The 14,074-nt window shown below is 44.1% G+C and overlaps 2 protein-coding genes across 4 annotated transcripts; both read right to left on the reverse strand.

The window, feature by feature from the left end:
* Positions 1-574: 574 nt before the first annotated feature.
* Positions 575-1,666, reverse strand: LOC118832123 (leukemia-associated protein 7-like). The gene is made up of 2 exons (XM_036739557.1): positions 1,642-1,666; positions 575-1,173 (listed from the first exon to the last, which is right to left on the reverse strand). The coding sequence occupies exons 1-2, from the start codon at positions 1,664-1,666 to the stop codon at positions 575-577; spliced, it is 624 nt and encodes a 207-aa protein (XP_036595452.1).
* Positions 1,667-2,644: 978 nt separating this feature from the next.
* Positions 2,645-13,871, reverse strand: C9H9orf131 (chromosome 9 C9orf131 homolog). Of its 3 annotated transcripts, none has more exons than XM_036737578.1 (3): positions 13,698-13,834; positions 7,237-7,293; positions 2,645-5,564 (listed from the first exon to the last, which is right to left on the reverse strand). In XM_036737578.1, the coding sequence occupies exon 3, from the start codon at positions 5,400-5,402 to the stop codon at positions 2,664-2,666; it is 2,739 nt and encodes a 912-aa protein (XP_036593473.1). In that variant the 5' UTR covers positions 5,403-5,564; positions 7,237-7,293; positions 13,698-13,834; the 3' UTR covers positions 2,645-2,663. The 3 variants fall into 3 exon arrangements, with proteins under 3 accessions (XP_036593473.1, XP_036593472.1, XP_036593474.1); XM_036737577.1 differs by having other exon boundaries at positions 7,237-7,505; XM_036737579.1 differs by lacking the exon at positions 7,237-7,293 and having other exon boundaries at positions 13,698-13,871.
* Positions 13,872-14,074: the final 203 nt, after the last annotated feature.

Below are 14,074 nucleotides of genomic sequence, written 5' to 3' on the forward strand. Positions count from 1 at the left end.
CTCTTTTATCCATAGCAACAGAGAACATATATTGATTATCAAATATCACATTTATGGCTCAGACTTTCATTAACAATGGAGCTTCAGCCACAATATAGCCCTAAGTAAACAACTAGACCTCTATGGGAAAAAAAGTTATGTATATACATATATATATATATGTGTGTGTGTGTATATATATATATATATATATGTGTATGTGTGTGTGTGTGTGTGTGTGTGTGCGTGTGTGTGTGTGCGATTGTGTATATATATACCTAAGCATACATATATATACATAAGTCAAAAGGAATATCTGATGTGCAAATTAATGCACTTAATCCAATTACATAACCAAAACAAGCTATATTCTTATCTATAAGTCAGAAAAATGGCAAAATCCCTGAAAATTCTAGCTACCTGTTACTGATTGTTATAAGTGTGAAAAGAATTCTGAGGGGTCTGCTCATACAATCCTCAGTTTTGCCAGATGTAATGGTGCTCAAAGGCTCATTTTGCTACTAAAACCTATATACAACATCTCCTTGGCTAATGCTTATGGCCAGACTGGCTTCAATTCATATATCAATGACATTCACAGATGCAGAAGATTCTGGAGAACCTGCCTCGGAGCAATACAGGCCAATGCAGGGACATCAGCTGGGAGGCTCACTAGTGAATGGATCAGCTTCTCAATGACGGTCTTCAGGCACTGGTACGCTGCATTCAAGTCTTGGTCAAAAGCCTGTCCCTCCAGTTGCTGGCCCATATGACTGCAGATGTTTCTCAACTCAACACTATCTTTTAAATAGACGGGGAAGTTCAGTTCTTGATGCAGGCGGTTCAGGATCGTCTGCTCCACCTGGACAAGCTGCAAAGTGATCTCGACGAGGTGGGCCAGCACAGTGTGCACTGCCACGTGGGCCAGCTTGCACTGACCCGGGTCCCGGGTCTTGGGGACGCAAACCTCCTCACCTCTCAGCTTGGCCTCCTCCGGGCCCTTGCCCTTCTCTTGGTCCTCTCGCCGGCTGGCCTGCCTAGGGGCTGTGGACACGTGCTGGGTGGAAGACTGGCCCTCGTTTCTGTCCCTCTGCTGCTGCAAGAGCCTCAGGGTCTGCAGGGCCACTGTCTGGTGACTGATAGAGGCCTGGAGGTGCCATGCTGGCCATGGCTGCCCATGTTTTTTCTGCCCTACTTCTCGTGCAGGTGGGGAAGGAGAGGCAGAGGGGGTGATTAAGGTCAACGAGGTCACATTTTCCTCTGGTTTCCTTCCCTGCACTCCCCAAGTGCTAAAGAGGAATTTCTTACAATGAGAGCCTGTTCTTCTGAAACCCAGCTAGCCAATCATCTTAGAGATAGCTCCGGTCATTGGAAATGAATCAGTTGTCAGTTGTCCTTTCAACAAGATGCCAAAATACACATCCAGGACACATGCTATCAAATTAGGGTGCAGGTTTTCTCAAATTAATATGTGTGTGTTGGGGGTGGGGTGGAGACCACCCTATACCCCTATTCACCACCATCAACTTTCCTCATAAAGACATGTGGGGAAGATGGGACAAGGACAGGTAGCAAAGGAGGAATGTAAAAGCATAGCATTGGGCTCTAAGGATACTGTTGGGAGTCCTTAAATTCAGACACAGTTAAGGACAATGAATGGACCTTGGGACTCAAGCAGGGAGCCCATGGGCCACCATCTCTGTGACTTCACAGTTCCCAGGCAGGGCATGGAGCGGAGGGCATAAGGGCAGCAGTGGAAGAGATAGGGACAAAGTTATTAACAGGTGGAGCCAGGGGAGAGGTCATCGGAGAAGATATGGGGAATGTCTTCCTTCCAAGATTTTAGCTACACTGAGGAAAAGAACATCAGAGAGGGAATGGGGCCACTGCTCCGGGTGGATGGGATGGCAACTGGTGGAAAGCAGAGCTGCTCAATACTGCTTGTTTTTGAACCAGGAGGACAGTTTATACAACATGGTAAAGACCACTTTGGAAGACTTAAGGACTTTGATCAATGCAATGGTCAACCATCCTACCATGATTCCAAAGGACCAATGAAGCATGCCATCCACCTCCTGACAGAGAGGTGATAGGAAGGGAGTAAGCATTTATACAGCGCCTGCTACATGCTGGGCATTTTTTAATATCTCAGTTGATCCTCAAAACTCCTCCCCCACCAAGATAGATGCTGTTATTTCTAGTTGAGAAAACTGAGGCAATCAGCAGTTAAGCCACTTGCCTTAAGTCACTTAACCACTGATTGCCTATGGCCATACAGGCACTAAATGTGTGAGACTGGATTTGAACTCAGGTCTTTCACTAGCCACAGCCCCACCTAGCTGCCTGAGGGTGGAATGAGACATTTTTGGAAGGGGCCAATGTAGGAATTTGTTTTGCTTAAGTATGCATATTTGTTGCAAGGATTTTGTTTTTTTCCTTTTCATTGAGTGATGGAGAGTTTCAGGGGAAAGGAGAAAATAAATGCTTGGTAACTGAAAAAAATAATCAAAGTTTCAAATAAATTAAGTTTGCATTTGTTTTCTAAGCCAAAGAAAATAAGCTTTTGAATGGAAAGATCACAACCCAAGTGGCTAACAGAGTCAATCCTTTCTCTTCTGCTCTGATCCCTAGAGTTGGTCTACAAAGCAGCAGCAGCACTCAAGTTGCAGAAGATCTCTGTCTCTTTATTGGGGTGTCAGACGCAGGGCCTGGCCGGACCTAGAACCTTGGGCTATTTTCGTTGCCATCTGTAGACACTGTACTGACTGAGTTCTTTGGCTATATCTCAGTCTGTTTAGAAGCCCTCCCAGAAACTCCTGTAGGCCTTTCTTGGCTGGGCCAGAGGAACTAGAGAAGCTCCCTTTCCCTGCTTCCCTCTGGGGACCCCGGCCCCCTTGGGAGTGGTTCTGCTGGTGTCGGGAGTCTGAGCTGTCACCACCACCCACTCTCTGACCCTTTGAAGAGCCCTGTGAGGGCAGAACTTGGGAAGTCTCAGCCTTAGTAGAAGGCTGGGGTAGCTGGGGGCAGGAAGCAGTCTGACAAAGATTCCTGCTCCCCTGATGTGGTGACGCCAAGTACCTTCTTGCAGGAGGGTGTCTTATAAGTTTCTTGGCCTCTGAGGAATGACTCTTTGGTTTGGATGGGGAGGCTCCCCCTCCTCCATCCCCCCAACCCTGGTCTCCAGCTTTGGGTTTCCTAAAGTGTTCTCTCTTCCGGCTTGGGACTGTGGCCTTGGCCTGACTCTTGTCTGGAGCTGGGGGCTCTGACTTCTCAGACCCCCCTCGTCTGGCCCTCCCGTGTACACATGGCCTTATAGCAGCTGCCATGTTCTTGTACTGACTCAGGGACTGGGGCTCTGGGACCTTGGTGGTCTGAACATCAAAAGTCTGGGGAGGCATCAAGGGGACTTCTCTCCCCTCCCTGGAAGGGCCCTGCCCATCTCTAGCAAGCTCCTGTAGCCATGGCTGAGAAGCAGCAGGAGGATGGCAATGTAGGGGCCGAGCATCTTGAGACATAGCCTTCTTTGCTTGGACATGGGCTCCCACAGACCCTTGGCAGGTAGGATTGGGAGCTGGAATCTGACAAGTTGTGGAGCAGAAGGGGGTAGCCAGGGGACAGAGGTCTTGTTGAATGGGAGTCCTAGGAAAAAATGGACTGGGGAATGGGGGGCTGGAAGCTAGGGAATGGGGATCAGGGTTATACTGGCATTTCTCAAGCTGGATTCTGGGTTCTTTGTTCCAGGGGCAGCCTTCAGTCTCAGGGCCCAGAGTCCCCTGGGTATGAAGAGGTGCTTCTCCTGTTGCTCCTTCGTCCTGGGGCATGGAGGTCACTATCCTGGACATTGGGAGTATATCTCCGGTGAGGGATCCTGGTGGGTTATGCTCATCCTCTTGAGTTCCAGCTGGCACCCTCAAAGTGGTAGGCCAGGTGTGGGATGGTGGCTCTAGGGGAGGGGTATTATGCCTTAGGGCACAGGGCTGATATATTTGCTGGACTCCCCATCCTGGGAGCTCTGGACTAGCTAAAGGGACAGGACTTTCCTCAGAGTTGGCTCCTTGGGGTTCAACCTGGGGTAATGAAGACAGGACTGAGGTCCAAGGAGGTTGGGTCTGCATTCTGTCCCAACTTGGGCCTGTCCCTTTTGGGACTTCTATGGAGCTGGCTCCTTGCAGCTCACTCTGGGAGTTCATGTTAAACACTGGGGCTGGAGGCTCTGCAGGCCAGGGAGGATCTTTCTCTTGCATGTTATACCATGGGAACTCAGGTACATGAAGAATCATAAGGGGATTTTCAATAAGGCCAGTTCTTTGGGGCTCAGGTAGGGTGTGCAGGTCGAGGCACGAGGCTGGAGACCCAGCACCCTGGGGAAGTTCACTTTTCTGGGAGTTATTGCATGAGGCCTTGGGCCCATGCAGAGTCACAGGGGCAGTCTCACTCCAGGCTCCTATGAGGCCAGCTCCCTGAGGCTTAAGCAGATGTGATGCGGAAGCATTGCAGGTTGGGGCTGAGGGGTCAGGGTCCTGGGGAAACTGGGCCTGCCATTGGTCCCCCAATAGAGCCTCAGAGACTATCACTTTGGGATCTTCCACTGGACTTTGGGACTCAGGAAGGAGGACTGAGGGTGGACCGAGGGTCTGGGCTGGAGATTCAGGGGGCCAGGGTAGTTCGCTCTGTGGCATATCCTGAGGCCCAAGGACCTCATGTTCATGTGATGCCACCACTTTTGTGACTTCTGCAGGATCAACTTCTTGAGGCTTCACCAGGGAATGTGGGGGAGAAAGTAAAGGTAGCAATGGATCTAGGACTGGGTCTCGGCATTCGGAGGCTGACCGTGGGACTTCTGGTTGATTTGGGAGCTCAGGGGATGCCATTTCTGTAGTCTCACAGTTTCCATGCAAGACAGGGAGGGGAGAGATTGAAGGCAGGTATGGGGGAGGAAGGGACATAGTTTTATAAAATAGATTGGGCAGGGGGAGGTAAGAAAGCTCATTGAAGAAGACAAGGGGAGTGTCCGAAGGTGGCTGTTGGTTAGTGGCCCCAGTGGGAAAGGTGCAACTGGACTTTGGGAAAGTGACCCCCAAAGACTCACTGTGAAGAGAAGGGAGACCCCAGAAGAGCTGGATGCTCCCTTTTGCCTTGGCACTTGAAGCAGACAAGGGACAAAGGGAGTTGGGGACCTGGATTAGGCCAGTAGGGCTGTGGAGGTAATGAGAGTTGGGTGCCGGCTCTGGTATCACTGCTTTGACTGGGAATTCTTTGGAACCCACAAAGGGCTGGTATGCTCCATGGGGACCCAAGAAGGAAGGGTGTAGGTTCCCCACCTCTTCATTCAGTGTCCCTAAGGCCTCTGTTTGGAAGAAAGAGGCCTTCTGCTCAACCTCCAGATTCCTAGAGTGGAAATACCACTGAGGGTCTAGTCTCATCTGTCTCAACAAATCCTCCTCTTTCTCTTCTTCATCCTCCTCCTCCTCCTCCTCCTGCTCCTCTTCCTCTTTGTGGAACAGAGCTCCTTTCCAGCTCTGGGGCTGCCAACTTGGAGCTCTCCCTGGGAAGTTAGGGGAGGTAGGGAAGAGAAATGGGAGAACCTAGGGAGTAGAGGGAGAAGTGAAGAGCATAAGAACCGAAGTCATAGCTAGAAGTGGAAAGTCATCATTAACCTCTTCTGCCCAGTGTCTGAGGCCAGGAGTCAGTGGTCACTCACACCGTCCTTCCATGTGTCAAGGGGGGCAGTGCTTATTTGACCTGCCCTGTGCCCAGTGGTCAGTTGTCACTTACTCTGCAGTGTGTCTGATGGTTACTTCCTTTGCCTTATTACTGGTCTACAATCACCATGTACTGTGTCTTGGCATTAGTGGTTATTCAAGCATCTCCATGTCAGGGGTCAGTGGGTTTTCACTCTGTCTCATTTCTAGGAGTCAGTGGTAACTCTCCCTGCCATGACTTGGGTCCTAGCAATCATCTTTTTCTGTGTCTGGGTGTTGATAGTCTGTCCCTTGCTTTGTATCTGGAAGCCACTGTAACCCACCGTGTCCAATGTTTTGGTGGCCACATGAAACAGAGTCAGTCTGCTTTGTGTGCTAGGAGTCAACAGTCACCTATCTTTCCCTGTGTTTAGACATCAATAGCCTTGCACTCTTCCCTGTGTCCCTGGGGAAAGGGTCATTCACCCTGCCTTGTGTCCAGAAGTCAATAATCTCTCACTCTGTCCTGTGTCTGGGGGAAGTCAGTGGTTTATCACTCTGTCCCACATTATTTTGGAGTCAGCGGTCACACTACTTTATATCCTAGTGGTCAGTGGTGGGGGAGGGGAGTCAATGGCCTCTCATTCTGCCTTACATCTATGAGTCAGTGGTCATTCACTTTGTCTTAGAGTCAGTGGTAACTCAGTTTCTGGAAGCCAGGGATGGCAGAATCACCTGAATCTGAGAGCTGGAAGGGATTCCTCTTAGAGTTAGATTTCATTGCTAGGAATCTTCTTACGTCAAGTCTAAATCAGCTTGTCTGAAATTTCTACACTTGGTTGCTAGTTCTACCTTCGGGGACCCAGCCGAGTTAAGTCCAACCCGCTTCACATGACACTAGTTAGTCCTATCACATGAGGACAGACATCATCTCCCTCTCAACCTTCTCTTCTCCAAGCTCAACACTCCCTGTTTCCTCAGCAGATCCTCAGATGACATGATCTTAACAAGATACTTCACTGTCCTAGTTAGCCTCGGGATGCTGTCCAGCTTAGAGTCATAGAATCACACATCTGGAGCTGGAAGATAACTTAGAGGTCATTTAGTTTAATCTCCTCATGTTACAGATGAGGAAACTGAGTTCCAGAGAACTTAAATAATTTGTCCAAATTACATAGACAGTAAGTAAATGAACTGAGATTCAAACTCAGGTCCTCTAACTCCAAATCTTTTGCTCAGCCCCACTGTACATTACTCTGATGCCTCCCTTTTCAAAGTCTTTCCTAAAATGTGATGCCCAGAATGACACTTTCCTTGTCTCTTGTCTAAGAGCCAGTGGTTACTTACCCTACCATATTTGGTGGTCAGTGGCAGTGAACCCTGCCCTGTAACGGGGCATCAATGAGTATTTGCCTCCACTTACGTCCAGGAGATAAGTGGTCACTTGCCTGGCTTTATATCCAATAGAAGTGGTCGCTCACCCTGCCCTGTGTCTTGGGGATGGCAGTGATCCATTTTGCCCTTTTGTGTCTGGGGGTCACTTTGTGTCTGGGGATGGGGGACGGCCGTCACTCACCGTGCTGTGACTTCCATTCTGCTGGGTTGGGAGCCATCGGTGATGCTTTTTCCGAAACTGCCAAATCAGGAACAGCAGAAGAATCAACAGGTTCCCGGGACTATAGGGGCAACTGCAGCCACATTGGGAGCACCCCAGTGGCCGCAGAGCTTCCTTTATCTCCCCCCAGATCAGTCCAAGCTGGGCCTTGGTTGTGAGCGTTCTCACCCACTCCATTTCCCCCAGGAGGCCCAAAGCAACAGCAACACGTTCCACTGATGTCATGGATTCTACAGAATAAGGAATGTCAGAGCTTGAAGGACTCTTCTGGAGTGTGTCTCCTCTCTGATCTGGCTTTCATACAGCTAACAAGGGTGCTCCTAATGCAGAGCTCTGATCACCTTACTTGGCCCTGGCCAAGTCACCTAACCCCATTTACCTCAGTTTCCTCAACTGTAAAGTGAGCTGGAGAAGGAATGACAAATCACTCTGGTATTTTTGCTAAGAAAACCCCAAGTGAGGTCATGAAGAGTCAGATACGAAAGAACAACCTTGGGAAAGGCCCTTTACCATTTTGAATCTCAATTTCTCATTATGTGGTGATCAAAAAGGTTCAAGAGACATAATTTCTGGGTAACTTAATCATTTTATCAAGAAGGCCAGCATGCTTCTTAATAAAAGGATAGTCATTGGGCTGTCTCTCTTAGACTGAAGACAATCGTGGCTCCCAGTCTAGCCTCTCAAGAGTAATCAACCCTGATTGGTTAACAACTGATGAGAGAATGAATGTTACAATGAGGGGCTGAGTGGGCAGAGAGCTTATCTCTAGACCCAGACCACCCTCAGCCCAGGCAGTTTAGACAAAAGGTTTATCTCTGTCCAAACTTGATTGAATGGAGTTCACCTCCCACTAGAGATTCCTTGTAAGGTTGGGTGGGGTTAGATAGAGGAAGTTAGCTCAATCTTCTGAGACTGAGGTCTTGAAAGGAGGGTAGAAAAAGGGAGGGGAAGGGGGGGCACTGAATCTCCCCAAATCGTTAGTTATTAATAATCATTTCTCTCATCTATAAGCTGAAGGAGTTGGAGTAGATAACTTCCTTCAGCTCTAAATTTATGATCCTGTTCAAGGCTCTTCACAAGTAAATGTATTATTCTAAACTCTAATGAGATTGTGTTTTTCTTTGGAGTTTCTCAAAGTAGGAAGGAGATAAGATTAATAAGATGGTGGGGGCATAACAAGTCAAATTATGAAAAAAATATTTATATAGTATATAAAAATATATAATATGTATAAATATATATTTATATTTTAAACATTAGCCCAGAAAACCTTAACCTGGGATTTTTTTTAGTGTTGTAAAGGCAATTATGAATAAACATTTATTCCACATATGTACACAAATTCTCTTCTTAAAAAGAAACCAGATACTTTAGGGGTAGAAAGCTGTGAGTACAAAGTGTTAGAGTGTTTGTATACATAATTGCTAAGCATTTTAAATTGAGTGCACTCCCTGCTTTAAAAAAAAAAAAAAAAACAGCAACAACAACCCTAAAGGTCACACCTCTAAATTTTTATATCCTATTTACAAGTTATATAGCAATATGGCTGTGACTCTATCCAAACCTAAACTGATCCTGCTAAAGTACAAAATCCCAATCCTAAATATACATCTGTCAAACCCTTCCTACAATGGGCAAGGATGCTGACTGAAGGCTTCTGAGATACGCCTTCCAAGATGATGCAAAGCACAGAATTCACACTGGTGTGAACATGCAAGTGCTAGAATCTGTGTGTCTAACAGCCTTCAAGGATTCTGAGCTTTTAAAAATATTTTGATGACCGGATTTCACTATATTTGGTTTCCTTTGCATTCCTATGTATTTTGTTTTATGTGTTAAATATTATTCCGAGAGAGTTCAACAGCTTCAGCAGATTGCCGAAAGGGTCATGACACAAAAGGGTTAAGAACAACTCCTCTATTGAAAACTAAGAGGACCCTAAATCAAGGTACTTCTACATGTAGGAAATCTTCCTGAACTATCTCGGCTACAAGATCAGTTCTGTATTTATAAGCGGTAGCTTATAGTTGTGTCTGACTCTTTGTGACCACTTTTTGGGGTTTTTTCTTGGCAAGGATACTGGAGTGTGTGTGGGATGAAAGATCCTCACCAATTAAAAAGTTAATTTATAATAAGGAGCCATCTCAGGGTGGGAAAAGAAATAAATTTTATTCAGTTCTCGAGAATAGGGCGTCCTCTGCCAGAACAGATCTAGCAAGGGTGGTGCTTTACAAGAAGCAAAGCACCAATAATTATACCTAACACAAGAGAATTCCTGCCCACCTCTGAGCCTTCTCACCACTGGCTGGGAGGCGGGCTTACAATCTGAGCACGAAAGCTAGACAAAGAACCGAGAAATCGAGGCACAGAAACTCCAATTCCCATTCCCTTAGTTAATGATTACAACTGAGGTGACATCCATAAATCTAAAGAAGGAGAATAGGATAAGGGGAGGGGGAGACCCTCTCTGTTCTTCTGCAGTACTTTTACAGTAAAGGAAAGCAGGTCACAGTGACCCTATCCTTACTGAGCAAATCTTCAAACCAGAACCAGAAGAAAGAACAAAATGTTTCAGGGTAAACTTTCCCAGAGACTGAGCATCAGACTCTCACGACCTCAGAATTTTCCACTTCCCTATTTCCCTATTTCTTGATTTTTAAACATTTCTTAGTGTATATATATATATATATATATATACATATATATTCATATATGTGCATATATATATATTTATACATATATATGTATATATATTTATAAACATTTCATTTACCTCACACAGAGTGTTTCCTTCTCCAGCTCATTTGGCAGATGAGGAAACTGAGGCAAACAGGGTTAAGTGACTTCCCCAGAGTTACACTGCTAGTAAATGTTTGAGGCCAGATTTGAACTCAGGATGAGTCTAACTAGCTGTTAGAGCCTGGGCAAATCATTTAATCCTTTCTCTGCCTCAGGCTCCTCAGCTTTAAAATGAGGATAATGCTAGCACTGAGGAACAAATGATGTAATATTTGTAAAGCGCGTTACAAACCATAAAATGCTGTAGAAATTTTAGCTATTATTCTTGTTTCTTAGAGTGCATATTGACCTTAGCAATAGCCAATTAGCACAAAATTAAAGGCCTTAAGGAATTCAACTAAGCATTAGGCTTTTCTTCAATTTTCATTTACCTGTAAACTTGAGGCCCTAATTCTGTTTTTATTGCAGCAAGGACAAGATCTCTGTGTTTTATTCTCTCTATCGTGTCTCTGTTCTTTGCCACTCATCAGTGCTGGTGGGTCTGTGCTGTCCTGATCTCTCTAGCAAGGACACGTCTGTGGTTTGGCTCTCAGCAAAGTGCTTTGTATTGTGGCTGATGTGCAGTAAGTCCTTAACAAATGCTTGTAGCTTGATTGCTTCTCTCTCTAGAGGTTTTGTTCCAATCTCAAAGGCTCTGGCTGATTCTGTTGCTCCTCAGTGGAAGTGGTCCTCCATAGGGACTGAAGGGATGGCAGCTTTAGCATCAACTAGTCTTCTCATGGTCTGTATGTTGTCTCACTTAGAAACAGATTTATTCTTGAATTTTTATATGAGTCGGTAGCCAAAGTGGCCTTTGTTTTCTTTGAGTGACTCAGTTTATCTCATTGAGCATTGCTGGGCCATGCCTGGGAACAGAGAACTTCCTGTGTGATGAGTCATGGGGCTGGCTGAGGGGAGGTGTTGACTCCAGAGCCACATCTTATTGGGTGTTAACCTAGTCTATGCTAGGGGGAGGGGCCAACTCAAGAACCAATCGGCCCTTGGTCATCGGCTTGATGATGTCAAAAGATAAAAAGAGGGGAGAGGACTGCTTGAAGAGCCCTCTTTCTTTTTCCGGTTGGCGTGGGAGCAGTGGGGAGCATGACTCTGGGCCAGCCCTTGCTCTCGGGCCGAGTCCAGATGTTGGTAACTATGAATTGTATTGAGTCTGTCTGTGGATATTTGTAATTTATTTGTATTTTGGTTTTGAGGTTCTGCATCCTGGTTCTTTTCCCCCGAACTAAATGAATGCTCTGAACCTCAGGGTGCTGGTTTTTTTTCCCCTGAAGTAAGTGAATGAAATTGTATTTGGTCTGTCTCTTGATGCTTGTCTCTTTGCTCCCCTGAACTAACTGAATGCTAACTGAATGCTGGTGTTTTTTCCCCTGAACTAAATGAATGTTGTCTGTATGCTAACTGAATGCTGGATTAAAGTAAGCTGGTCAACCCCTTCACCATGCTTTCCTTGTTTAAGCAGATAAAAAGAACCTGTGCTTTCCTGGCATCCTGGCAGCCTCCTGGGGGCTGGCTGTGGGGGGGATCTTACGCCCCCACTGAAGCTGCTAGCTGGGTTGTTAAAACAGAGTCCAAAGGCATCTACCATGAGCAAAGTAGGTAGGAGGGGCTTACCTGTAAGCCTGTTACACTAGGTTCATAATAACATATATTTTTTAAAAAATCCCGGCTCTCTAGGTCCCTCATTTAGCCTCAAAGAATTATCTTTAGTTCTGCCTTTATTTTTATTTTTTTTTACATACAAGACTTCACTCCCATGCTTTTCCCTTTCATTTCCAAGATCTCAATCTCTCCCTACTCTCTGGCTCCTTTCTCTCTGCCTAAAACCATATTTTAGCATTCCTATCTTTAAAAAATTAATTATAATAAACCATACAATACACACAATGACTACAACAACATAAAGAGAAAGATGGCACCACGCATACAAAGAAAAATCAAAGGTAAATGTTGCTAAATGATAAAGAACAAGCCTGGCTTGAAAGAAGAGACAGAAGACACTCATAAACCACTTCTTAGCAGTGTCAGCCTTAGAAAGTTTGGTCTGAGAAAGACAGAGTTAGGTTTTCTGAGGTGCTCATGCATTGCATGGGAGCTAACGGTTTGGAACTGAGAGCTCATTTTGGAGTTGGGGTGCAGTTATTTCATCATCATTTCACCTCTGGACAGAGGAAATACCTCTTCTATCAGATTACCGCCAAGATTTGGGCTATCTAGACAGAAGAATCTGTCTCCACCTAAGCCTAAGAACACAATGGACCTTCCATACCTTCGATTAAATTACTTGCAAGCTTGGGTTGGGGTTTGATCTGGATAAAGAGAAGCAATAGGATCTCCTCCTGAAGAAAACCTGGACTTGAATTCAGGACTTTGAAAGAAGGGGGCTGGGGCAGCTCTGAATCTCCAAGATATTGGTTATTAATAATCATTTTTCACAGCCACAAGTATCACACATTGCACATGTTGTCACACTTTTTTTGATGTATTGATCAGTCTCTTTCTTTTCTTTTCTTTTATATCTAAAAATATATTATATTGTATTGTATTGTAGTATATTATATTATAGTATATTATAGCATGTTATAGTGTATTGTATTACATTATATTACATATTATATTGTATTGTATTATATTATATTGTATTGTATTATATTACATTATATTATATTATATTATAATTGTATTATATTACATTACATTTTATTATACTATACTATTATTTTATATTATATTAATTATATCTTATCATATCATGTCATATCATATCATATCATATCATATCATATGACATTATATTATATTATGTTATATTATGTTATATTATGTTAAAGTATATTATATTATGTTATATTGTGTTATATTGTGTTATATTATGTTATATTATATTATATTGTATTGTAATATATTATATTATAGTATATTACAGCATGTTATAGTATATTGTATTACATTATATTACATATTATATTGTATTGTATTATATTACATTATATTATAATTGTATTATATTACATTACATTATACTATACTATTATTTTATATTATGGTAATTATATCATATCATGTCATATCATATCATATCATATCATAACATATTTCTCAGGGAAGAGGAGGGAAGGATGGAAAAACTATGATGATGTAAAACATAAAAGACATCATTGAAAACTTTTTTTTTTCAGAATATACCATGGATGATCAGCTAGATAGCACAGTGCGTAGAACAGCAGCCTTGAAGTTAGGAGGACTTGATTTCAAATCTGACCTTGGACACCTACTAGCTGTGTGATCCTAGGCTGGTCACTTAACCCCGTTTGCCTCCCCCCACCAATTTTTTTTAAAGAATAAACCAAAGAATCTTAGAACTGAATGAAATCTTAGAGATCATCTCATCTAACCCTTTTCAACCCAAGCTGTACTACAGACTGGATTAGTATCTATCCAAGGATCTAAATTCTCTATATGGTGATGATAAAGATAATGATGACTGATGATGATGATGGTATGAAAACCCACTCAAATAGCAATTTAAATTTTACAATTTTGGGAGGTAGCGTACAATTATTATGATTGCCAGTTTATAGATGAGGACACTGAGACTTGGACTGCTCAAGCGACTTGTCTCTGCTCACCTAATTAGCAGTGTCAAAGCTTTGCCCTCCTTGGCCTCAGCTCTGGTAACTCAGAAGAATGCATCCAAGAGTCGGGGAATGGGAATGGGAGGAGCAGACCGAACTGTCAGCAAGTAAAAGAGGCTAGATTTGAAATCAAGTCTTCCTGACTCCAGGTCCACTTTTGTTGCAGTCACTAGTTTTATGTGATTTGGCATACCCTTTAACTTTTCATTATGATGTCACAAATCACTCTGGCTTTCATTGGCCAATAATAACCCCCACCCAAGCCTCTGTGGCTCATTGTTTAGGTTTTGATGGCTTAATAGCAATTGTCTTCTGTTCAGGCTAGAAACTCTTAAGGGTCTTTCCCTCTCAGATTGATATCTTTGTGACAG

The sequence above is a fragment of the Trichosurus vulpecula genome, chromosome 9 (assembly GCF_011100635.1).
Source record: "Trichosurus vulpecula isolate mTriVul1 chromosome 9, mTriVul1.pri, whole genome shotgun sequence".
Classification (NCBI taxonomy): domain Eukaryota; kingdom Metazoa; phylum Chordata; class Mammalia; order Diprotodontia; family Phalangeridae; genus Trichosurus; species Trichosurus vulpecula.